The sequence below is a fragment of the Fringilla coelebs genome (genome assembly GCF_963513975.1).
Source record: "Fringilla coelebs genome assembly, chromosome: Z".
Classification (NCBI taxonomy): domain Eukaryota; kingdom Metazoa; phylum Chordata; class Aves; order Passeriformes; family Fringillidae; genus Fringilla; species Fringilla coelebs.
This window is the reverse complement of record NC_140031.1, coordinates 52,707,083-52,734,118: the sequence shown is the minus strand read 5'-3', so window position 1 is coordinate 52,734,118 and position 27,036 is coordinate 52,707,083. Positions and strand designations below refer to the sequence as shown.

Genomic DNA, 27,036 nt, shown 5'->3' with positions numbered 1-27,036 from the left:
GTGTATGACAAATAGCCAAACTGCAGAAATATCAAGTATCAGAGCCTAGTTTATTGCACTACATTAACTATTACTCAAATCATGCCTAACTGCTTGTCACCCGCTGCCACTGCACTTCAGACAATGCTGAAAATGGATTCAAACCACCCTCTCAAAGCTTTAAGTCCATTTGTAGTTTGATTTAACCAGAGTTCATTTCAGCACAAAGATGGATTTAGTCCATACAAATCCAACATGCCATAAGAAATAAAATTTTGCACACCTCATAACTGTTTAAGATGGTCTACTATAATCCTGTTAAGCCCTGTAACTTCTATCCAAAATTAGTTACTCCAAAATTGTGGAAGAAAAATCCTTAGCAAAATTCACCAAAACTCTACATATTAGCAATTATTAAACCAAGCATAATTACAAATTTTGCCTTTAAACACAACAGAACAACTCACCCTGCTTACAAATTTGGAAGGGCTTAGAAGCATTAACTAACATGGTACATGGAAATCATCAAAAGTAAACATATTAACTAACATGGTATATGGAAACCATCAAAAGTAAACACATGAATTCTAGATTTTGTCAGGATTGGGTGATAGTCCCTTTCAAATATAGCTACAGTAATTTTCAAAGCTCACTTGAGCCACCACACTACCTCATTTGCTACTAGTAATTAGAAATGGAGATTTTGTACACACTAGTCTCTGCAATGTTACCATTCTGAAATTTTGTAGCTGCTACCACCCGTCAGGTCTGCAAACAAAATTTGCCTCCTTCAGTCAATGTATATTCCAGAAAGCTGTATGAATACAGCATTCCTCCGTTCCTATGATGACCCTCCTTGTTTTATTTTGCCTGCCCAATCCCCTCTGCAGCTGCAAATATACCGGCTGCCCTACTCACTAATCAAAAGCTGCCTACATTTTTATGGAGATGAGGCTGCAAAACTTGGGCCAGCAAAGCAAAGTAACTCTCACTGCATAAGCCAAAGCAAATATTGACAAATACCAGTATCAAATCATAGGTAAAGAAAGTGAAAATGTCATATGATGCTACATAAGTGATGACATTCACTTTTACTTTTTGCCCTTTACCTGGAGTTTTACCCTTAGTTCCCACTAAGTTCCCTTTGGCATGGAGACAACCATTACAGGATAGCCACACAAAATGTTACTAGCAGGACCAAAGAAAATAGAAAAATGTGAACTCAGATCTCATAAAAGTGTCAACTGTTTAATTGTAGTTACTATGTTCAACTGCTATGAAATTTCCATTTTTAGGAAGTTGCTCTGTGTAGCTGCAGCTTAAATTTAACATAATCTAAGCTAAATCTGCAGCACACACATGCATAAACTGTTAAGAGACAATTAAGATAAATAAATGTTAAAAAAAAAAAAAAGACGAATACATAAAGTTATGAGTAACTCCAGAAAACAAGTACACACTATGATGACCTGAGGATGACTGTTGTTTTAATATTTTTCATTTTCCCCAGTGGAAAAACACAAAAAATGCACAAACAATGAAAGGAGTCCTCATTTAATACGAGAGTATTAAGTGATTAAAATGGTATTTATATTAGAATCCTAGTGACACCACAAAGTAAGTAAGACTATTTCATTCTTTACAAAGCCTTTGCCAATGGTGTGATGCTTAGAGTCGTCTTTTCTTGCTCCCCCTCATATCCCCAGTCTTTTAACCAATACTTCTTTCTCTGAAGCCCACAGTGAAGAGATTGTTCTGACCTTGGTCTGAAAATGGATTCTATTTCCTTCCTTCCACATTTCTGTTTGCAAAGTTTCCCCTGGATAGACTGGCTTCGCAAAGCGAACCTAAAAGCAAAGAAAAAAAAAGAAGTGGGGTTGCGGAAACATTTGTCTGCTATATATAAATGCAAAGCTTAAACACATTGGCTCAACTAAAATGAAAAAAAGAGGGAAATCAAGTCAACTATCAATGTAGAAAGCCTAAATATTTAAGCAAGCATAAAAGACAGAGGCATTAAAATGCATGCAGCTTTGAGTAAAAGCAATTCTGGCAATTAAGACATCATGAAAGTCTTCCCCCACACTTAAGATTTCTTTTGGCACTAAAACAGAAAAATCCAGGAAATTTACTGCAAAGAATGAACGCACAGACCTTGATTGCTTTGAATCTGTTCACGTCATTATTTGCAAACTGCTTCAAAACGTTTCTAGCAGCAAATCCAAAGGTGCATAGTCCGTGAAGTATAGGCTTCTTAAATCCTATTTAAAGAGGTAACATTTTAGCATTTTTAATAGTAGGACCTTGAATGCAGCTTCTATCAATAGCTATACCTTATTCATAGTATTTTCCTCCATAAGTGTTCTTAATCCTTTTTCTTTTTAACCTAATTTATCTCAATGAAAAAGTGTCTGTTACTATTCATTATTTCCTCTACTTTCAGGCAACAAAAAGAGCTAGGTGACAAGGTGGACTCTTAGCACTGCCTGTGCTCTGTGAGACTCAGAAGTAGAATTAGTCCTGGTCTGTAGAGGTGACAAAATGAAAAATAAGGAGATTATCTATTTTAGTATGCATGCAAAGGCACACCAGACATGCAGTTAAATTTAAGTATGTACATTAAGGGTAAGAGGTACTGTAATCATTAAAAAGTGGCAATACTAAGATTTGATATATCTATTTTGAATTCCTATTCATGGTTGGCCAAAGTCTTCTAATACAATGCCTGCTTCTGCTGTAGGATTAATTTACCTTTATTTAGAAATTAAAAAAAAAAAAAGAGAGAAAGAAAACTTGCAATATTTTTCTGTTTTTCTTATACTGACATTTTTGTCAAGTTTCCTCAAACTCCTATGCTTTGAAGCAGGAGCTCAACCTTGGCAGAGGATAAGCTTTATATTAGCGTTGCCTCTTTTTCCACTACTGTCAAAATCTGACAAAATAAACCTTTGAAAACTGGCCTCAGATTTGCTAAAGTGCAACTGTTAAGTTAAAAAGATGCTGCTTGTATATTCTGATTCCTCTAACAGGTTGTTCTGACCTGACAAGGCAGGTAAACAGTAATTGATCACACTTGCAACAGCCCATGGAATCCAGACAGAGCTGTCCAGCTTTGGCACTGAAACCAGCCTCTTTGCCCAGAACTTGTATGCTACTCTTGTCTGCCAGAGTCTGTTTTTCTTGAGCTCTTAACAACTTCTCATTGCATCTACACAGCACAAAATGTTCTCTCTCAAGGGACAACAGCTGGAAGACAAACCAAAACCAAAACAAACAAAAAAAGAGGAGACAGGAGAAAGTCTAGCCAGCAAAGAAACAGAAGATGTAAAAGAAAAGAAGCCACCATCAAGACACAAATAAAATGCCACAAGGACACCACCCTAGCTTTGGCTGGGCTATAATGAACTTTCTTCTCTAGTAGCTTGTACAGCACTGTACTCTGAATTTAGTGGGACAGTAATGCTGAAAATACACTGATGTTTCAGCTGTTGCTAAGTAGTATCTAGCATATGCCAAACACTCTTCTGTGACCTACGATCTGCCACCAAAGAGGTGGCAGAACCTCATGCTCAGGATATAAACTGGGGGTAGCTGGGCAGGAGCTACTGATTATGGCTCAGGGATGGGTTGAGCATCAGCCAGCAGGTGATAAGCAAATGTGTTGTGCACTTGTTTCTCTTGGGTTTTACTCTTCACTTCTTCTCTGTCCTTTTCATTATTATTTGTAGTAGTAGCAGCACCATTAGTATTATTAATATAATATTTTACTTTGCTTTAGTTATTAAAGTGTTCTTATATCAACCCACAAGTTTTACCTATTTTTCTCTGCAACTCTACTCTCCATCCCACCAGGAGTGGAGGTGGGAGAGGAAAGGGAAGTGAAGGGAAAAACAGGGAGGGGAGAGGTAAGGAATGAGCAGGTGGCTGTGTGGTAACTAGCTGCAAGCTGAAATTAAGCCATGGAAGATTCAATGCTGGGAAAGATGGGAATTATGAGACCAAAGGAAAGACAATGCTAGCAGAATTATGGGTGAGAAAGAGAAATTTTGTCACATTACGTTGGAAGACATGACAGAATGACAGGCTTAAAGGAATATGAGTCTGTTTTCTCACTTTAAGTATTTCAGCCTGATCCTTTTGTCATTTCTTTCCCACAAAATATTTGAGTACGTACACTTTTAACAGCACTCTATTTTGTATACAATGGGCACTGTTCTGAAAGCACAAAGTTACCATGCAGTCAGATTACTGCACTATTGTAACATCATCAGTTTTCAGTATCTCTCATGCAGAATGTTATAGTGACATCTAGCTCTTCAAAAACTCAGTTCAATTCACTATGCAAGAACCAGAAACCACCCACTCTATTTAGACTCAGAAACAACCAAATATACCCAATCCAATTTTTCCCAGTATTTTCTTTATAAAACTAATGCATAGTCAAAGAAAAATTCCATGAGCTAAATTCTGTTTCTTTGTATCTGGACTGAAACAAAATGAAAGAAAATATTGCTTTCTAGTATCTGGAAACACAAGACATAGGAATAAAGGCACAAGAATATAAACAGGTGTTTTCACATAGTTTATGTCTTCTGAAACATTACTCACATGAAGTCTTAACAATAATCCAGGAATGACCTGAATGCATTATACTGAATGCTTGCTTCCCATGCACACTGGTGGGAACCAGTAAAGGAGAGCATCCACAGAGATTGTTTACATGACAAGAAGGTGTGTGAATAGATCCAAAGGAAAATAAACATTTGCACACCTAGAAAAAAAATTTGTGGACTACCTCTACAGTCATTTCTTCTTTGATAGCACTTGCACTTAGTGTACGTATGGTACTGTCATAGTTCCAGTATCAGTGCATTATTTTTATGTTGAGACAAAGGGATATCCTATCTACAGTGTTAATTTCATTTTCCCTGTCTATGGGCCAGTGCTCTTTGTGTGAGCAGGTAGAAGATTTCTACTTCTCATATTTAGTTAGGTTTTTAATTGTTATTATTCCAAACACTGGGTTTTCAATTATAAACATGTATTTCTCATCTCCATCACCATCATTAACAAACCATCATAAACTTGCTTTAACAAACCAGCGAAATCTCTTCCTGGACCCTACTATTTGCCAATCATTACTTATGAACACAAATTTACATAAAATTATACAAAACTGAGTTAACAAACAAATTAGTATACAAACAAATTAGTATATAAAAGATAATTTGCGAATGTATGTTAAGCGCGATCTGAACAAGGAAGCATAGCCCCGCTCTATTTATCTTGATAAGAACACCATGCTGTGATACTTGCATATTAAAAAAGAAATTCATCAGGAAACTGCAGACTAATTGTTACAGATTAGTAGTCTTACATAATGTTTAAGATGAAGCCATACATATTCAGGAAAATTTCTTAAGTAAATCAAATTGCTGCCTTCCCAGAGTAGTCAAACTATACTATTTACAAGGCCTGAAAATATGTCCGAAAAAATAAGTTTACAACACGATTTCAAGAAAACACCCTTTTTCATTAATTGCATCTCTTCAAGAATTAGTTAGTGCAGTCTCTGATCTGGTGCTTTAGCACATAGAATTCTGTAAATTAACAAGCTAATGCACTAGCAAGGGGTGTAGTTAAGTGATCTTATAGGAAAGAAGTGCTAACAAGCTCCCTCTCTCCCTCTCTCCTGCCCTCCTGGACTTATTGGGATAGAGAAGACTACACTGAAGAACAAAAAGTTCCACTGAGACCCACATAATCTCAAAATTATTCAGACGGAAGGAAGTACATATCAGAGAATTTATGGGATTTCTTCAGAAGCTTTGATAGTCAATTATTTCTGCTTATGAAACAGACATTGTGAAAGTGGCAATAAACAAGATCTAAAGGAAAAAAGCTTAGAAAATATGCTTCCATTTTAAGTAAAGTCCAAGCACCATTCCCCATTTCTAGCAACAAGAAGCAATGCTTCAAACTGAAGTGTCATGCAGAACTTTGAAGTTATTTAACTCGTAACTCTAAGAACAGCTGTAAAACAAGCACTGCTTTTTCCAGGTTGTTAAAGATGTAAATCATGAAAAATAGATAAAAAATACATTTACATTATCCTTCTTCCAAATATTAACACAATGGTATCCCCATCAGCTCACCTCCAAGAGCAGCAAAACTTGGATCCACATGTAAAGGATTCCAATCCCCACTCAGTCGATACAAGGCAGCCTGCAGAAAGAGAACAGGAGTCACAACAAGCAGAAGTCACCCGGAAATTCATGACAGATTAAGAAACATATCACAATCTATTTTACTAGTCCTCACATAATATACTCTACAACAAGGCTTTGACAAATTTACCCAGTGTAAAACAGAAGTAAATATATGATTTTTTTTTAATAACATACAAACACAGTACCATGTTTTTCCAACAACAGATTCATCTTACAAGGATCAGAAATATCCTTTTTTTTTTCCTTTTAAATTATGATATATTTCTCTCATAGCAGATTCATGGGTAGCTGATCCCAGTATCAAAAACAAACAATACCCCAAAGTAACACTCCAAGCCTTCTAGAAGACTTTTGCTCCATGTTAAATATTCTCTTTTATTACTAAAAAAGTAGGTAAACACAGATTTAATGTGTTTTATATACTACGAACGTGAATAAATCTGAGAAACTATGAAGAATATGGCTACTGTACTTCAGGTTTCTCTCCCTGTGTAGCTTTAGCGTTTTCATTATCAAATCTTGTATTTGCTGTACACGAAGAACAGCCCGCAGTCCATAGTCTGAGAGATCTCAAAACCTGTGCATATTTCTGAAATAAAACCTCTTTTTCTGGTCAACAGATTACAGTGACTAAATGACAGTGAAGTATTCCCTAGTAAAAATTTCCCAGAAATACAGTGAAAATCAGTACATTACATTAACTGATGAAGATTCCAAGAATTTAGCAGCTTAATTATGATGACATATACAAATTGAATTTAATTGATTTAATTGAAAAAAAGCTTTTAAATGGAAAACAAATTGTATTTTAGTCAAGCACATTACTGGCCTTTAGAACACGTTGTCAGTAAAAATTTTTTCCCAGCATTTTGAACTAGGACAATAAAAAATGGTATATATTTATTTGAATGAGGGTAAGCTGTACTAAATTCTGTTTGGACGAAAGAAGACAGCAGATTTCTCAAAGAAAAGGATGAAAAAAAAAAAAGATTCCCGCAAGGGAGAATTTTCTAATATATGCCTAACACCGTTTTTCTATCAAGTCTGAAGCAGACAGTGTAACTAGAAAGGTTCTGAACTCTTGTTATAATTTTAAACCATAATGCATCTGTTTTCTTTTTTAACCTGTTCATATTTGGGTAATTTCTCCCCCTATCTACAGCTTTAATACTAACCTCTACCTCTCTCTTATTTCTCATAGCAATTTTCATTGATACAGCACATGTCTTGAGCCTGAGTTAAAGTGGAATGTAAAGACCTTGTCTCTGCTTTCTGTGAGTGCGGGAACCAGACACTAAAAACAGCAAGAAGAAAATTGTAAACTGCACCATTTGCATTAGCATGCAAATCTTAGAAAGGCAAACAGTAAGCTAATACCTCTCCGTGGCTGTTTACATATTTTTTTTACTGTTTTTGAAACACTTTTCCTTTTGGAAAAAAAAAAGACAACAGTGGATCTGGAATTCATAACTGTAGTTTTATCTTTGCCAGAAACGTGCATTTATTATAACTTTTATTTTTCAATTATCTTCTAATTAACTGTATAAATTCTTGGGAAAATAATGAAGACTGGAAATTTAATACTAATATAAATTCATCTGGGTCTGTGTTCAGGACCCTGAAAAAGATCAAAGAGAGGGCAAATAATTTCCTGAATATGTAAAAGTTATAACACTATGAAAGACATTTTTAGTGAGAGAGAGACCCATACTGTCTTTTCACACAAGTAAATTTAAATCTGAAAATCTAAAGAGAATTCTTCAACAGAATTCTATGAAATAGGCTCCCTCAATTACTCAAGTTTTCTTTCAAAGGAGTCTGAAATCTAACAGCAAATTGCTGCTCAAGAAAAAAGTTGCCAGATACTAAATTATTAAATAATTGAGTGACTTCATAGCTAAGTTAAAATTCTAGGGTCTTACTGTCATTCTTCAATTAATTTGAATTTTTACAAAAGCTGCCAGGAGGCTGTTTTCACAAAAGAGCTGTTGCAATAAATTTTAATTCTAGCTAAATAACATTTAGTTGCAGTACTGGAAAATTCAATTTATGGATCATAACAAAAAAGACAAATTTCTGCGTAAGCCCAAATCTCAAATCTAGCTATGCAGCTGTTGCTTACTGAAACTGTAATAAGAACTAACCATTTATTTAGAGTGATAATAAGCACTACTTTGGAGACAATACTTGTACCAAATGGTTTTCAAATTTACTGTAGTAAAAATACTTGCGCTTCGCTAACAAAATAAATGTAGCAGTTAGAAAACAAGTGGGTTTAGAGAATTAAACTTGGTCAATGTATTTAACTAAAATTCTGACATATTAATCTTGCAAAAGATACTTGTCTTTTTAGATTTTCAATAACAACAGTGACACTGGTCACAGCTGGAAAAAACACAGGGAGAGCTGAATAAAACAGTTACAGTAGGTTTATTTCAGATTCAGTGCAGCCAAATCAGGTCTGCCAACAAATTGCATTTACCACAATCTTTGGTAAGTCTTCATTATATAAATTACAGTCAACATGGAAACAGAACTGCTTTAATGCTTGTTGGCTCTACTTTGTATATTTTAGAAAGTAAAGATATTTCATAAGTGACAGCATTCTGGGGGACAAGGGGAAAAAGAAAACAAAAACCCAAGCACCAACTAAAGATGCACCCTTGAAAGATTACAAGAATCAATTGATGTAAAGCATTAGACTGAAGTAATTCATAAAATGGTTAAATTGTTCTCCAATTAATAACACAAACTGTCAAGTCTCATTTCCTAACAATTTAGGAATTCTGACAGACCACAAAAGGAAAGACGATATCAAGCGTGTCAGTGCCAATTTTTTAGTCTTCCTGCAGACTGTAATAAAGGTCAGTGGTAAAGCTGAGGAAAGAGGAAGCCAACTATCCACATATTTTTCCTTCTAAATGGGCAGAAAAATACGTCTACCCAAAAGCTTACATTACCAAATAATGGCGTGTGTATATATGAATACATGTATGTACAGACATGGACATGTGTGTGTGTACGTATGTGTGTGTGTACGTATGTGTGTGTGTACATATGTGTGTGTGTACATATGTGTGTGTGTACATATGTGTGTGTGTACATATGTGTGTGTGTACATATGTGTGTGTGTACATATGTGTGTGTGTACATATGTGTGTGTGTACATATGTGTGTGTGTACATATGTGTGTGTGTACATATGTGTGTGTGTACATATGTGTGTGTACATATGTGTGTGTGTACATATGTGTGTGTGTACATATGTGTGTGTGTACATATGTGTGTGTGTACATATGTGTGTGTGTACATATGTGTGTGTGTACATATGTGTGTGTGTACATATGTGTGTATGTACATATGTGTGTGTGTACATATGTGTGAGTACCTATGTGTGTATGCATGATTTACAGACCATTTAAGAGAAAAAGTAGTCAAGTCATCTTGAGAAGAAAACATCCACAATCTCATCAGCATGGGCCAATGGGCTCTCATTCACACTAAGAACACTGAAAATTTCCAGTTAAAATGGCAATGTTGATGTTTGAAGAACTCAAATTTAGCACAATACTTAAGTAACTCACTGTACATAAAACTTCCCCACCCTGCACTACTCATGAATCTTCTGTTTGTTCATATCAAATGTTTTTCAAATTTAGTATGAACTTAAGTATTCTGACTTCACAAAACATTAGTCACTTTTCAGTAACATAACAAATATGCAAGAAGCCTTTCCCCTAACGATGCCTCTCAATTAAAAAACTACATTTCTTCATTTTGGGAAACTTCAAATGGATTAACAATTTCTACAGCCTTTACTAAGACATGTATAGACAAGGGGAGGAAACAAAGTCAGTAAACAATATCAACTTGTCTGAACAAATTGACTGCCAGACCCATACCTTTTCTTTTATCACCTTAATACAGAAAATTCTAGCATAATCCAAGCCCTCAAATATTTGTCAAAATTGCTATGATTAAACCGTTATATTCTGATCTTCCCAACAAGAATAAACACAAAGGACTGGGGGTTATATAAAAGTTGGCATTAATAACAAACTTTCAAAGTGATTACTATTACAAACTATATAATAGTTCTGGGAGTACTGTTTTTGCACACTGAAACTTCTAAACAAATGACAGAACGGTTATCAAATCTTAGCAAAGATTTGACATCCCTTTGTTTGGTTTCTATCATCCTTTCTTGTTTAGTACTTTTTCTTCTGTCATGCTGTCCATGTTTGTGAACCCACATAACATCATTTTCTCTATCATGAAACAAATTATTTATGCTATAAATAGAAAAAAAAAATCACTCAGGAGGCTCTTTTGTGCTATTGCCTGAAATTCACTTAAATTTACACATCTTTAGGCAATGCTATACTACAGTCTTTACAGAAGAGGATATAAATTAGAATTTGTTATACAACCATATTTTGATGGGAACTCTGTCATACCTTTCCTGTTGCACAACAGCTTCCATTTTCTCCTGTTTGTTGCCCACACTGCGTGCATCGGTGTAGATGCACTTCAGTTGGGCTACTGATCCCACCTTTTTTTTCGTGGGTATGAAGACATAATTCCTACACTATGCTTTTAATTGCTTCCATGTTTGCTAACACATCAATAACTCCTATGTCTCTGCTGACACATGGATTCCATCTCCACTGAGACATCTTCCTTCAAATACTGTCATGCTGCCCTCATACTTGTCTCTAGTAAGCCTGGTTTTATCCCTTTACGGCTTCAAATCTAGTTTAAAACCCATTTAATGAGCCCTGCTAAATCCTGTGCAAAGACCTTTTACCCCTTGAGATGGGTGTACCCTATCTGTTGACTGCGGGCCTGCTGTTGTGCAAACTGACCTATGATCAATAAAGCAAAAATTATGCCACTGACACCAGGCTGAGAGCCAGCTATTGATCTGATGGGTCTTCCTGTTTCTTCCTTCATCATTCCCTAAATTGTCTAAAACCACAAATATTTATATATGCTTAGGATTAAAACACATATGAAGACTGCAGAATAAAATATGGCTTTCCACAGGTAAGGATTCACATTTGAACTACACATAAGCTTGGAAGGGGGGTCTTATCACACCATCTGCAGGTGTAAAGTAAAGCCTCATAATAATGGACCTACTGGCAACAGGCAGAAAACATTTCACAGTAGATTTTAGCTTAATAATTCATTAAACATTCATTAAATGCTTCCCACACTCCTCTTTGATTCCAAAAATTCTTCTTAGTAAGTTTTTATTGTAAAGTCCACTCTCTGACAACAAATCAGATGTCTGCATAATTGTCCTCACAACTGCTTCCAGTTACATTAGGAACTGTAATTTTAACTGAATTTGACACGGTAAAAAACTAAACTCAGGTAGCTGCGGTGTGATCAGGACTGCAGGACTGAGAATGACTCAGGAAGGGAAGGTGACTCCTGCAGTCTTAATCACAGGATGCTGATAACAGGACAGGGGCCAATTATTTTTCCTCTTTCAGAGAAAACAAAAAGTAACTGTAATGTTTGAAAAAAACCACAAAGCACTAAAACCCAGCAATTTCTTCATATCCTGTCAATCAATGCTAGATTTATACCTGGAACAAAAGGCTTTACATAGTTTTTTTAGACTAGTCTAGGTATGATTTAACTGAATCTCTTTCAAAATCTCTGAATGAGTGAAGAATCATATTCACTTATATAGTGTATATATAAGTACATATCTATGTCTCTTTTTTATGCTGCTAACTGTATCACATCCAGAAAAATCACCATCTGATGCTGTATGCCACTCCTTTAAACATTCTCTGTACAATTACAATGCCTCAAACATTTATAAACATTCTTGCTTTATAGATTAAAAACTACAAGGAGAAAAGGTTGTAACTGTCAAGCAGCAGAAACAAATTCCAGCTCTCCAATGGAAAATTTGAAGGCCTACCTTTTTAAAGCACCTCACATTTCTGATGAACAGTTTACAAGCTCTGAACACACCCTCTGTGGATTTCAATTTCAGCCTGTGATGCTCAGACATCCTCCAGCTAGTTCCACTCCCAAATTCCATCTTCCAAATTCTACTGTCTAATCCTCTCCTACCAGTCACTGATTAAGGAGCACCCATGCCTGAGTGCTTTGGGATATCTGGGTGACAGTGGCCCATAGACCAAAGTACAGTAAATCCATGGTCAATCCATTGTGCAGTTCCAAGCACTCTCTAACCATGTGAAAATTTTCTTCTCATTACTCCTCAGAATATAACTTGTTGCAATAAACAACACAGGAAAAACTGACTTCCTCCACTGTCTCAGTTGATGCCTACAGCATTTTCCTCGCATGTGGAAGGAGCTCCTGATGAAGAGGGAAACAAACACACCATTCATGCCAGCATCACTGAAAACTGTATCATTAAACATTGCACATAAAGCAGATTAAGACTACAAAACCCACAACCTTTACTTGGAATTTTGATCTTTTTAGATATCTGTAACACTTAAAACACTATCATAGTTTTCCAAATAAAAGCAACTTAAAAATTACAGGATACAAATAAGCTCCTTTAACCAACGAGTATTAGGCTCAGCTTCATCAGCTCTAAAGAATTTAAAAATTCTTGAAAGCAAAAATGGCCAAACTGCATGACCCTGGAAGACTCAGAGCAGAAGTACCATGTGTCTGAGATCTCCAAGCTGCATGGAAAAGTAGCTGTAGCAGAAATCTGCATATGATAGCTCACATGATGCTGCATTGCAGAGTCTTAAAGGGTTCACAGTTGCATGTACACAGCTGGTTCAAAAGCATTACAGGCTGAGACACCGTGTTTTTCGAAACCTGTCTGAATGTTCATTTTTACTTTTCTGTCATGTCTATTTCTCCCTACTGATATAAGTAACAAGTACACAGAGTCAGATCTCAGAGTGGGAGCAGGCTATAGAGAAATATATGACACTGTTGCAAGCAAAGAGAATTTTTCTACTGGCAAGTAGATATTACTAGACATTCCATTGATATTACTAGATAATCCACTAGATTACTAGATATTCCATTGAGATGAGCTGACATTAACAAAAACTTGGAAGTCCTGCAAACTCCACATACTGCAGCTTTAGTTTTGCCATGTCGCAAACAAAACAGGTAGCTTTCAGGAAAAGGTTAAAGAAAAGAGAACAGTAAAACTGAAATTACATGGTCAAAAATTTCATCCTGTGCACTATTGTTACAGTGTTTATTTGTTGTCACTACACTGTGTATTCTGAATATTATTTCTGATACTTGACAATAGAGAACAGTTTTTTGGAAGGAAACTTGTATCAGAACACTGAGTTATTCCAAGAGCAAACAAACATCATAGAAAGTCCACAACAAATTCAAGACACTTAACTTGTTTCCTTCCTCATAAGTGATTTGTATTAGTTAAGGTATTATCCACTTTAAATAAGCACTGCAGCTTACCTTGTGTGTCATCAGAAAATGAGCTCCCAAGAAATCAACACATTTGGGAAGAGAGTGAAAGCTCTATGCAGACAAGATTCTCCAGAGATACAGGTCATTCCCTGCCTGTTAGTTTTCATTGCACTAGCAACTATTCAGCAAAATCAGTTTGATTGATTCATTTAAGCACCCAGTTTGAAAACTGTCAGGACAAAAGCTCTGTAACTACATTAAATATTCCCTATAGGGTTGAAACTGAATGATCCATTCCTTGCTAATGGCTAGTAGTCAAACACCCTCTAGACGTCTTGATCTTCTGTCAAAAGTTCTATTTAATTCAAAAGACTTATGGCAGTGTGTCTAGTAAAGTAAAGTTCAGGTTACAGAGAGAGAACAAGCTAGAAAAATACCACCACACATGCACATCTCTTACAGGGCAAGATGCAAAAATTGTCATTTAGTTCTTTGCAGAAAAATTCACGAATACAGAAGAAATATTCTTTAGCAAGATGCAATTTTAAATTTTAAAGGTTTTTAGAAGATTAGATACCTCTAAATTTTTCTTAGCCACTTCTACCTTTAAGCAGCTTACATCATGGAACTGCAATTCATTCATAAGCACTGGCTGCAATCTAAAGAACTTCTCAGAAATGGGTACAGATCTGAGAGGGATAGACATATATTATACCTCTTGCTATTAGTCTTTGATACCAGTAATAAAACCAAAAGGATTACTTTGTTCTGCCAACAGTCACAAAGCACAAAGATTTGTCAAGGAACTGTAGGTGGCTGTACCCTCTCTTCTGCTAACACACGGTGATGGGCAGAAACAGTTATTTAGCCCTCCATTCCCAGAGTCCTCCTCACTAAGCAGTGCTTCATCTGGTCTTCATCTTTTCCTCTTGGAAAAATCCCACTGCAGTACAGTTAGAAGTGAATAAACTTTTAAGGTAACCACAGTCATTATCTTAAGTGAAAGACAGGTGTGTAAATATTTCTAAATTTTCCATGGAAGTGTATTTATGAGATAGTTTACTACAGAATTATGATAGGAAAAGGGAAAAAATGCTAATTATGAAGAGCAATTTAGCCATATAATTATGGTAACACAAAATTGAGTGTCACAGCTATCACTGGACATAAGTACAGTTTAAGTTGAATCAAATGCCATCTGCAAACTGACTCTTCCAGTCTGTTTTATACTCTGAACTAACTCAGTGGTTGAATGGCAACAGTCATTTCTGCCAACACACTTTTCATTTAAACACTAAGACATTCAGAAATTTCAAAGCAGTTTGTGTGCCAGCTTCTATTTTTTAAAGAAGATTTTGGGCAGTTATGTGTCATTCCACAGACACACAAATGTAAAATCTTGGTAAATGTAAAATATTTTCCCAAGCTGTCCTTCCCATGAAAGTCGGTATCTGTACATAAAGTTCCCAAGTGCTACACATTCCCCCTTCCTGTACACCCATCCTGTCATCATCACTGAAACACAAATGCAAATGAATAATTTGGTACAGAAGCCTTTTTGTGATTATCAAAGTCCACTGGCTGTGGCTCCTCTAACTTCTAACTAGAGATTAATTCTCTTTATATATCTACCTGTCAGAGTATATCTTAAAAAAAAGCAAGTGAAGTGGCTACTCTCTGCTACTTCTTTTATTTCCAAAAATCAATTTAGCAATAGCAAGTTTCCCAACTTCTTTGTTATCATGTTTTATTACTATCTTTTATCTCATGAACTTCAGAGAATTTTGTGCACAATAACAATTCTAGAAATACGGGTTTAAGGCTCAGAAACTAAAACTACCATATGAACAAGGCAATCATAAATACCATGTGAAAACTGATGAGCCTAGAATCAGTTCCAATATAATCATGCAGAGGAGAATCTTTCCAAGATTCAAAATAAATACTTATAAATACTGAACCTTTAGAGATGCTGTATCTCATCTAATAAAGGGTCAGCTGCTAGAAAGCACCTTCCACCACATTTAGCCAACTGCTAGGAGAAAAGTACTCCCTCACCATTCTCTGCTCTTTGATCACCTTGCCAATTTTCAATGAAGCCTTTTGAGAAGAATAAGACACCTGTACCTCCTAGACCTGTGCTGTAAATTTTAGGATGCAGCCAGTACATCTGTGAAATAAACAAAAATGCTGATCTGCTGATTTTGGCTCTCTTTCCCAGTTGAAGTGGGTAGGGCTAACTTGGACTTCAAGCACAAGAATCAGCTGGATGAGACTTAATTATTCCATATATAATCAGAGAGAGGCTAAGCAGACATTGCAATTAGCACAGTTCAGCTAATGCTCAACATTTTAATTCCATCTTCCAAAGCTACAGCCATCTGCCATGACTAAGTTGATTTTGGAAACAGCACTCTGTGTCCTAACGTTGGTAGCTCCAGATTTTCTTTTCTTGTTTGTCTGACACCTGCAGGTTTACCTTGATAGGACATTACATTTCTCTGCACAGGTTTCTGCCTGGGGAAAGCAAATGCCTGTGAACCAGGGGGGATGTGGACAAACAGAAACATACCTGGACAGTGTCTGTCAGTGTTTCAGGTTTCCCTTGACTACTCCTACTACACAAATTTAACTTTTTCAAAACTGTGAGCCACAAGCAATTCTTTTTTTTTTTTTTTTTTGGTCAAAATGTGTTTGTTTGCACCATGTGGTATATTTCAGGAAACCTGAACCTTCTTTTCAAAAGTACAACAGATACAAACATTCATCTCCTCCTCCTATACAAAATTTGTAATAAACAATTATAAAATTTCATCAGTCTTAAGAAAAGAATGTTTTGCAAAGTACATTGAACACACTGTCATAATCTAGCAGAAATTTTAGCTTTACACATATATACACACACATATATATATATATATATATATAAACATAAATAAGCAAGTATAAATACCTGAGGTATATCAGAAAACCTACACTATTAATTAACATCATTTAGCACTCCCTTCTCCAAACAAAACAAAGATTTCCACACCTAAAGAAGACAAAGCTTTACCTGATCAGCTGTTGTAATATCAGAAACTACAGCATCAGGGGGTCTCTGGGGTGGAACTGCTGTTACCTAAAGCACAAGTAATAGTATTATTAGTATTTCACAGCAAAATTCTTCTATCCATACCCAATACCAGAATATACCAGTTATGTATAAAAAGAAACAATATTTACCAAATTGGCAAGCTTCCTCCTATCATTTCTACATTTATAGACAAATAGAAAAAGATACTTAGTCCAGAAAACATCACTCATCAAAGTTAGCCTTACAAAGATAGTGATTCTGAGGCATCAGATCCTGCATACTGTTACATGATTCACCTGATGTGTTTGACAACATTGCTTCCAAATTATCCAAAAAAAGCCAAGAATTATTCACTCAGAAAAAAACAGTTGTCTCACAGAATAGTAAAATGCTTTTCAACACAAACAAAAATGAAGATTTTAAAATAATACTTTTAGAGGCACAATGAAGAACAAAATTATTTACTACCTGTTTCATTACTTTTCACCTTTATGAGCTTCCAGCACCTTTTTGTTTTACATTTTTTTCTTTTACTTTTTATTTTTTGCAATTACATTCTGCACATTAAGCCCCACTTTACTGCAAAAAAGCTGCTCCTTGTGCAATCTACAGCTTCATAGTTCAGTTTCCAAGACAAATCTTGCCAACAAACTGACAGAGAACATCCTAGATCATGACAAACATAAAGTACACCATAACCAATTCAAGCTATTAAAGTAGCTGAAATAATTTTTTCTCCTCTACTCCTTGTATTTTCAAAACAAACAAAAAAGTCCAGAAAGAAACTAGCTTAAGCTCTAAAATGAAAGGAAGCAAACTGATTCTCACCTGTAGTAATTTCACTTATCTTAATTTGTGTAAGGTCTTAACCAAAGGAAAGAGAAATATAAAGATACCAAGTGCTTTGCAGTTTCATGTCTAATAAAAGCAAAGGCTCTTCCCAGTTTATTAACACACAACAAGACTATTTCTGGGGTGGAAGACTTGATAAACACTCCTCTTGTCACTTCAGAGAATCACAGTGGACCTACACAATCAGCTTGATAACAAGAACATTTCCTAAACATGCTCTCAAAACAAGCATGACTTGCCAATCTACTTCCAGCTCACTTAAAGAAACTCAGCTTGACCTACTGAGTCATTAAAATCAGCCAACATGTGAATAATTAACGAAACCCCTCTACCTACAGGTCAAGAAACCCTTAACTCAAGAGGAGACACATGACTCACACAACACACTGCTCACCATTGACCTCAGCTTGGAAATCTGCTCCTCTGGACTTGCAAGAAATTTTCAAATACAATAAAAATGTTAAGTGACAAAAAGACACACTACAACATATGTCTGCTCAGCTTGGGAATTCTTTTTGCACTGAGTGGCATGAAACTCTTTTTAATTGGCAAGGTCTGCAAGGAAAAAGCAGGAAAATCCACCATTGGAAAACTAGCCTCTTGCATGCCGATGCCTCTGTTGGAATGGCTGTAATTTTTGTCTTAATGACACTACATTTGGGGGATTTTTTTTTAATCACAGGAAGGAGCTGCCTGAAACAGTAGTCTTCAAATGTTAAAAAGTAAAATTGTGTATATAACATTCTCACATTTCACTAAATAGAGTGAAGAAATTGCAGTTACCTGAAGTGCAATGTTTAACTAGGAAGTGCCAAAGCACTACACTGGACTCACTGACATCATCACAATAGGTTAGCCTTGAACCATAGGGTTTTTTACATGCACTGCTTATAAAATCTGATTGCAGATTTTAGGGATCTGATTGCAATTAAGGGATCCTTCAAAGACTTCAATACACTGTCTGCAACAATTTCCTGTGAATTTTTTAATACTACAGAGAGGCTCTTTAACGCAGCAGGCATTTCAGTACCTGATATCATAAAACTTCTATATAATTGATACGGGTTTAAGTAAAAACCCTGTAAATTTTTGTAAACATGCAAAAATCCCAAAGAACTTCACATACAGTATTTCAGACACATGAAACCTAGGTGTTTCATTATTCATGTTCAAAACCACTGAACTTAACATACTTTCTCATTCAATTGTTTATTACTGTAGTGCCTCAGGGCTCTAGTTCACATTAACAACATGAAGTCACAGCTGACACTGCCCTCAAACACAGCATTGAAGGAGACAATGTCAGGTACCCAAATAGCTACCTCAGACATACACACTCTGTGTTCATGTGACAATGTTTGCTACCCGCTGCTTTTCTAAAAACAGAAAAGTTCAGCTCCAAACTATAATGCTACTTCTCCTTTCCTCTTTATGCTTTCCAAGCCTCTTCCATACAAACACACAGATTTAGAAAGAGCTACACCTAGAGATCTTTTCTAGAAACTGCAAGCTCAACCCTAATACTGCATTCCATTAGGATATTTCAAATATTCATATACCATTTCAAATATTTCAGTGTAGGAATATTTCATCTGTGTAATGCTTATCAATTCATTTTTCTGTCTAACTCTCAAAACCACTGGTTTCCCAAGACCTAAAAAATACCTTTTCCCTCAGGCTCTGCAGTGAACAGAAGTATTTAAAATCCATCTGAGTTTGCTCAGCCACACTGCTTAAATGCTAGTTCATACTTCCTCATTCATATAGCTAATATTTTTCTTGCAGTGCTGACAGAACTCTTTACGTGTTTGGTGGTTTGTTTTTTGGTTTTTTTTATATGGATATGTGTGGATTTACCTTGGCCTTTTCTGATGTTCGTTTTCCACCAAATCCTCCAGCTCCAACAAAAAACAAAGAGAACTGATTATAACAGATGAGGTCCTTTCCACAATAGGTGTTCACTGAAACACAAAGGGGAAGGTCATTTTTTGTCTTCAATCTCCTTTTTCATACAACTAGCATGTGCTGTTACAAGAGACAAGTTCACATGGAAACTTGACAAGCTCATTTTAACAACTGACAGTGGTCACACTTTCACACTGCAAGTCACTTTCCTAGTAGGGAAGACTAATGACATGTTTCAAATAATATAATGAACTTTATCTATTTGAAAGCACTAAAATTAAAAAATGAGCTATCAAAATGGTGACAACATTCAAGGTGCTAAAAAAAATTGACAACACAGAACTGAAATTAGATTTATCTCAGCACCTCAGACTGTATTAATTTATTGAAATATAGACTTTTACCATAAAATATGATGTATTAAAAGCTATTGAGAATACCCAATGTGTTAAATAGATTATGAACTCATACAAAAAGTGGTACTAGCACCTTGTATGAGAAGAGTTCCAGAGTTCAAGGTCACCTGTTTCTTCTTTTGAAGAAGTAAGACTTCTTACACTGAACTGAAATTTAGCTTCCTATTGTGATTCATAGCTATTTCACTCATTTACACCTCAGACTGGAATTCACAGAACTGTTTTGTTAATAATGTTAATTTCCAGTTCTAGAAGAAATTTAAAAACCAGAGACTCTGCTCACAAAAAGAACTTCTGCATGTTGCAGGAATAAGCAGGCTTCATATTAGCCCATTATGAAAACAAAACACAGCTATGAAGAATGGTCAGTAAAAAATCTCTTACAATTTTATCTGACACTGAAGAAATAAAAGGTCAACAATGTTTAGAGATTCACAGTCTATAAACCTACTCTTTCTGTATAATTTCCCAAAGGATCTTAGCATAATCACACCTAATGAGAGTAAGATTCTGAAAACTGCAAGTTATCAATTTCTGGAGACATTCTCATCCTCTAATTTGGATTTAAAAGGAAGCAAATGGGTTTTGTTTAGAATAAAATAATGCAGGCATAAAAAAAGAATGCAGGACATACTCTTAAAGACTGATACTTTGCAGGTGAGTCCACATAACATAATGTATAACATAACATAAAATATGTTAAAATATACATAACATAAAATATTATTAACTTTTGCAAAACCATCCACAAAACACACGCAAACATGCAGACACACACCCCTTCCTGTGGGGTGACAGAATATAAACTGGCTACCTTCAGGCAGGAGAAAGTATTATTATCAAGAATTTATTAAGATCTGTTTGCATACTGCATTATTCTACCTCCACAGGAAGAAAGTGTTCTTATTTCAGTATGCTAACTACTCAAGAACAATCACACTTTGATCTGTTTGCATGGTGCATTGTTCTACCTACACAGGAAGAAAGTGTTTCTAATTCAGTAGGTTAACTGACCAAGAACAATTACACAGCCACATGTCACTGAGATTAAATAAGCTAAAAGTCTCTGTGGAAGGGCTGGCAGTTATTAGTATACCTAGTTTAAAATGAAGCCTAATAAATATAACTGCACCACCATCAAAAGCCACAAAACATTTTACCATCTATTAGCAAGACTGCTCCTGATCCTTTGTCCAGAATATCAGCAACAGTTGCAACTGACCTTAATTCTCCTGTAAGAATAGAACATGAACACATTGTAAGGTTTTGATTCAGGAACATAGCCTACAGATCATGCTTTACACTTCCTTATTAACTATATTTACTTACTAACTTCCTTACCTACACTATCATTATTGTTGCTGTCATTATTATTATTGTTATTGTAATTTTTATTATCAACATCACCATAAGCATTGTAAAAGTCATATTAATTACAATCGTCCTAACAACAGTGTCTGGGAATCTTTGCAAATCTTGAAGATCTGAGTGTCGTTTTGCTCGGGGTATTTTTATAACTTCTGGGTTTTATTTAAAATAGAATTTTGCTATAGTTCATGCATTCAGAGCTAAACATATCACTTTTTAGACTCAAACATATTGCTATCTTCAAAGCTAGATCAAATCATTTAAGGACCGTCCACAGATTTCAGGAGGGCTGAGGCAACCACAGTCTTACAGAAGAGAAGCTCAGCTCAGAGCCTGGGCACAGGGGTCCCTGAAATTTGTGCTAGAGGTTACCGCATTAGAGACACACATGTGTTTATAAATCAGCCTACAGAATGCAAAACCAAAAACCTTTATGAAGTCCTGGCAATCCGTTACTAATCATCAACTTCTTTGTATTAAATATAATTTTCAGATAATTTTTTGTTTGAACAAAAAATTCTGCCATTTACTTGCGGCTTGCAATTTTTTTTTTTTTTTTTTTTTTTTTGCTACAATCTCAAAAGCTTAATTTTTATAAACTACCAGTGAGGAAATCCAGACACATGCATATCTTGAATTAATGTAACAGGTAACTCTCAGATACTGTAATCTGGTAAAACTCAGCCATCTCTGAAAAGAATTTGCTACTGCAGTAACTAATGCCTTGAGAATTTTGACAGGAAGAAAAGTAATTGTTATTAGCTTCCTCATTAGGATGTCCATTTGGTTTTTTACATACATAGTTTAAATCTTATCCTCTTACAGGCACACAGACACAATCAATGCTGAAGAATTCTTAGGCAAACATCCCATAAGTTTTATGATACAACCTTATGCAAATATTTTAAAGTTTTGGTAGTTAGTATCAAATTAGATGAATAATCCACAGGTATGTAGTGTAACTGCTTACTGTATCAAAGATGATACATACTTTACTAAGTGTACTGTATAAAAGCAACACCCAATCTCAAAAACACAGTTTAAAAATTCCTTCAAGAACACAACAGGTTGCCTGTCTTTTCCCCCACTCCTACTACAGTTTGAAACAAAGCTTGCCTGTTCCCATTTACAACAGAGCTACAGGAACAGCTGTTACAGTGAAAAACACATCAACAAAACAGAAGGACTGACCTGAAGTTGGTAATGGTTTATAAAGCTCCAGATATTGCTCACCATGCAGCATCTATGTAAAGAAAGACAGTGCTGCAATAACAATCAATAGATTGCTTTCTCCCCCAAGTCAATACACAGCTATTTTAGAAAGTGTCCAGAGCAAACTAATTAAAAAAAGCCCAAGTTTTATTCTTTTGTTTTTCTAACTTCATCCCCAAAATGTTTTCAAATAAAGTTTTTTGGTTTAAAAAAAGCATAGTGAACACAAAGTAAAATTGAATATCAAATTCATCATACATCTCATCATGGGAAGATGCATTAGACAAGTAAAGTAAATGAGTAATTTCTTAGGATGTAAGAATACAAACCACTGAATTTTGAACTTCTAGACCAAAAAGAACTTAACAATATTACAAAAATATTAACCGAAGTCACCTTTCAGTTATATGACACACAAGCAAAATTAGCTACTTTACTCTTCCATACCCTTGCAAGATCAATATTTAGTCCTGAAAGAGAAGGAACACCATCAAACATCGATGTCTGAGCAGGAATTACTCCAAAGCTAGGTAAACAGCAGAATTCTTCACTTCCTTCAAACAGAAATTTTAGGTGGTCTGGATCCTTAGTAGACATTCCCACACCAAGTGCATATAGAATAGGCTCCAAGTGAGTGTATTTATACACGTGGGTACCCAATTTACGGCCAACAATGCTTGCCTGGAAATAAGAAGTCAGCATAAAATAAAAATCAAAACCAGTTAATATTGAACTTGCATTCTTTCTGTAATTCTTCTACCAAACCTGATGCCTGAGGATTTTCTTTACAGTCACATGTACACCTAAAGTATGAGTAATAAATACACCATAAAATATTAATGCATTCATTGCAATACAAGCAAACCAAATGCAAGGCATTATACCTTGCTTCAAGCAATCTACCTCAAGAATAAATGGTATAACTTCATACAGCTGCACTCTGCAGTGCATAAGATATTTTCAAAAACAAACCACAATTGAAATAATTAGCACCATAATAAGACTGAAATGAGGAAAAATTATCTATAGAGAAGGAGCCAGAGCAAAATGACACTGCCCAACAACACCCAAGCTCTGTCGCTTTTCTGAATAATACCCTAAATTAGAGATGCGTAACAGAACTTACAAGCGCTTAGATTCTGCATTATCCAGTCTATTCAGCCCTAAGTTTTCCTACCATCAATAGGAAAAATAGAGACTGGAGTCTGGAGATGTTTTTCATTCTGCTTCCACACTTCACATTCTAAACCCCAACTTTGTTTTTTTGCAGACAGCAAGCCAGAGTACAAGCTGGGAAGCAACACCGGTCTCTCTGCTCAAGGTTTTCACCCAGCTTTGAGTGCATCTGGTAGACAGAGGTACTTACTGTGTCAACAGAAGAAGAGACCACTGATGCAGAGCTTGTTGAATTCATAGAAACATTCCCTTGAGATTCTATCTGACTTAGAGCATCACTCAATACACTTATGGATTCTAGAGAAGGGAATTGAAAAAAACCTCACTTTTAGATAACCATACATGACACGCTCCAGTTACAGACACAAAACACACACATCAATCAGCAAATGAGATATGGCCTGGTATTTCTCAGTTCACCTTTAAACATAGTAAATATACATCTGTAAACTGAGCACTGAGTGCTGCTGATTTATTAAAATTATGGATATTGATCTAGTGCCGATATCCAACTGTGACGGACAAAGACTGTCTAACAGTTTAAAGTGGAAAGTGTCTGTTTATTGCAACGCCAGGCAGCATGAGGGATGGCTCCCAAATACACACCACGATTTACAGGTGATTACAGAGTCCTTTTATCTCTGCAAGTACTGAATACCCAAAATACAAATGCATATTCATAACTTTGGTACATCCCATTCCCCGCTTTGTATGGTAACCAGTTCAAAAGCTATTAAGCATGTGTAGTTTGTTCCTCAAAATGGGTCGGTGGTCCCTTTCATGGGGAGGAATCCCAAAATGAGGAAGTAAATGAAGTCTTCCTCGTTCTGACCTTTCTACCCTTTCAATGCAAATATGACAAATGAACCCTTGATAGAACTCCCATTCCCTGGCTTCAATTGGTTTCAGAACAGAGGAAGCCTACAATTGTCTTATGCTCCTAAGAGCTATTTATCAGTTTCTATATTCCTCATTAGAAACCCAGCTAACCAAACATTATGTTGACAAGTAATCAATTATTAGTAAACTACTAACTCTTAGCTTCATCAAGGCCTACCCATTTATTTTGATAAATCTAATAAAAATTAACTAAAACCTCAGATCCTCTAAAATCTCGAAATTCCTTAAAGTTTATGTCCCACTGCATTTTACAAGCATCCACACAAAAGTAGAGGAAAGTGATTTCTGCACAGGTTCCATCAGTTCTGCACCCATCAGTCAACCCTGACCCTTATCTCAATGTGTTATGGAGAAGATAATGAGTGCTGTATGTTTCAACTGTCTGAGAAGCAAATATCTGAAAATTACTACTGATTCTCTTATGAGAATTATTTGCAATACAAGTCACAGGTCTAGTCTCCTGACTGCTACCCTCTTTTCTGAATCAGACAGACAGAAAAACAACTAAGGCTGAGACTGAACAATGACAAAATTATAAATGAGATGATGCATGGCTGAATTCAGCTATGGTCACAATAGGCTATCAAGAACAACTTGTTCTTTGAAGCTTAATAGGGCTAAAATCAACATTAAACATTAGAAAGTCTAAAACAAAAGGTGACAAGAATCTCACACAGAAAAATAAAAGTGTTTTTAAATCAGAGAAGTGCAAAATCATTTCTTAACTACCTCTATGCAGAGTCACTCCCCTGTACTTCAAAACCCTTGTGCCCACACTGACTTGCACTGCTGCTTGCTGTAAGTCAATGCTGTTCTATCACACAGCACTACTCTAAACAGCCTGAAGGTAAACTGCATGCCCTCTTGCAGAATCCTCTTTTCCTGAACTATCTCTTGCTTACCAGTCTCACTGCCAGAATCACCATAACATTTGTTTGTAGCCTGAATCTTGTGGAAAAAAGGAACATCTAAGAAACAAACATATGTTGTCACCTCTTCTGCCAAAGACAAGCTTCCCCTTTGGATACAAGCTCTGTCACAATACGACACAAGGTTATGTCACTTACCTAATGTGAAAATGTGCAAAATAATATTTCTAATTTGTAAGAACCTTTTAAAAGGTAGTCTCTTTTATCCCTTTGTTCATTCATTAAATGAATAAAAGAAAAGCAATACAGAGCTATTGGGAGAAGTAACAGACTGTTTCTACTTTTTCTTCACGAACAAATGGAAGGTTTCACATTGCTTTAGAATCTTCACAGGAGAATACAGGTTTGACCTCCAAGCAAACCTGAATGTTTCCTCAACTTAGCATGGCCATAAACTACTTACATGCTGGAATATAAAGATCACTTTTAATGGTGAGATCTAAAGATTACCAGTATGCATTTTTGACAAAATTATTTGTCATAATTAAGATCAACAGTATAAAGGTAACCTGTAAATTAATAATGGTGCAGAATACTACAATCTCCTCTTCAGTAAGTCCTTCTTCCAGAATGTATAATGTTAGTGGACTATAAAATTGGTAACCTGGCTAGTGTCTGGCTAAACACTAAGGAGATCACAGAGTCATAGAACAGTCTGGGTTGGAAGGGACCCTTAAAGGTCAGCTAGTCCAACTCCCTTGCAATGATCAGATACATCTTCAACTAGAAAAGGTAGCTCAGAGCTCCATCATACTATACCTAACCTCAAATGTTAACATAATGGGGCATCTACTACCTGTCTATGAAAAACCTGTTCCAGTGTTTAACCATCCTTTGTAAAAAACTTCTTCCTTATAGCTCACCTAAATCAAGCCTCAGTTTTAAGCCATTGCCTCTCATCCTATTGCAACAGGCCCTGCCAAAAATTTAAGTAAAGACTGAAAGAATACAAAAACGTGTCACTGAAGTCTCCTCTTCTCCAGACTGAGCAAACCCAACTCTCTCCACCTCTTCCTTTAGAAGAGGAGTTCCACCACTTTTATCATTTTTGTGGCTCTCCTCTAGCCTTACTCCAGAGCTGGTCCTTTCCTGTGTTGAAGACTGCAGAGCTGGATATTGTACTCCATGTGGACAGGAGACCTCTGAGGGCCAGAATCAACTCCCACAGCCTACTGGACATGGTTCTTTTGATGTACCCTGGGATACAGCTGACTTTTCAGGCTGAAGGCGCACATTGCCTGCTTTTGTCCAACTTTTCATCCACCAGCATCTCCAAATTGTTCACCACAGGGATGTTTCTGATGCCTTCATCCTGTATTGATACTGGGGCTTGCCCCAGCCTATGTGCAACACCTTGCACTTGATATTGTTGAAGCTCATGAAGCTCCCATGGGCTCATTCATCCTTGTCCAGGACCCTCTGGATGACATCTCTCAGCGGCGTCACCACACTCCTCAGCTCGGTGCACCCTCAGCAAATTTGCAGAGGGTGTACTCCATCCCCTATCTACATCATCGATTAAGCTACTACACAGTCCTGTTCACAATACAGGCCCCTGATGGACACCGTTCATTAATGACCACCATGTGGACA

General features: G+C 36.1%; 1 protein-coding gene across 1 annotated transcript in view; it reads right to left on the bottom strand.

Moving 5' to 3' along the window:
• Positions 1 to 27,036, bottom strand: part of HSD17B4 (hydroxysteroid 17-beta dehydrogenase 4) — a 63,396-nt gene that overhangs the window by 16,175 nt on the left and 20,185 nt on the right. Inside the window, exons 12-20 of the mRNA XM_084225098.1 lie at positions 23,805 to 23,911; positions 22,886 to 23,119; positions 22,418 to 22,469; positions 21,019 to 21,090; positions 19,395 to 19,498; positions 16,665 to 16,730; positions 6,135 to 6,204; positions 2,134 to 2,240; positions 1,740 to 1,826 (exon numbers count right to left, since the gene is read on the bottom strand). Coding sequence (XP_084081224.1) covers positions 1,740 to 1,826; positions 2,134 to 2,240; positions 6,135 to 6,204; positions 16,665 to 16,730; positions 19,395 to 19,498; positions 21,019 to 21,090; positions 22,418 to 22,469; positions 22,886 to 23,119; positions 23,805 to 23,911 — 899 coding nt within the window. The remainder of the gene's footprint in view (positions 1 to 1,739; positions 1,827 to 2,133; positions 2,241 to 6,134; positions 6,205 to 16,664; positions 16,731 to 19,394; positions 19,499 to 21,018; positions 21,091 to 22,417; positions 22,470 to 22,885; positions 23,120 to 23,804; positions 23,912 to 27,036) is intronic.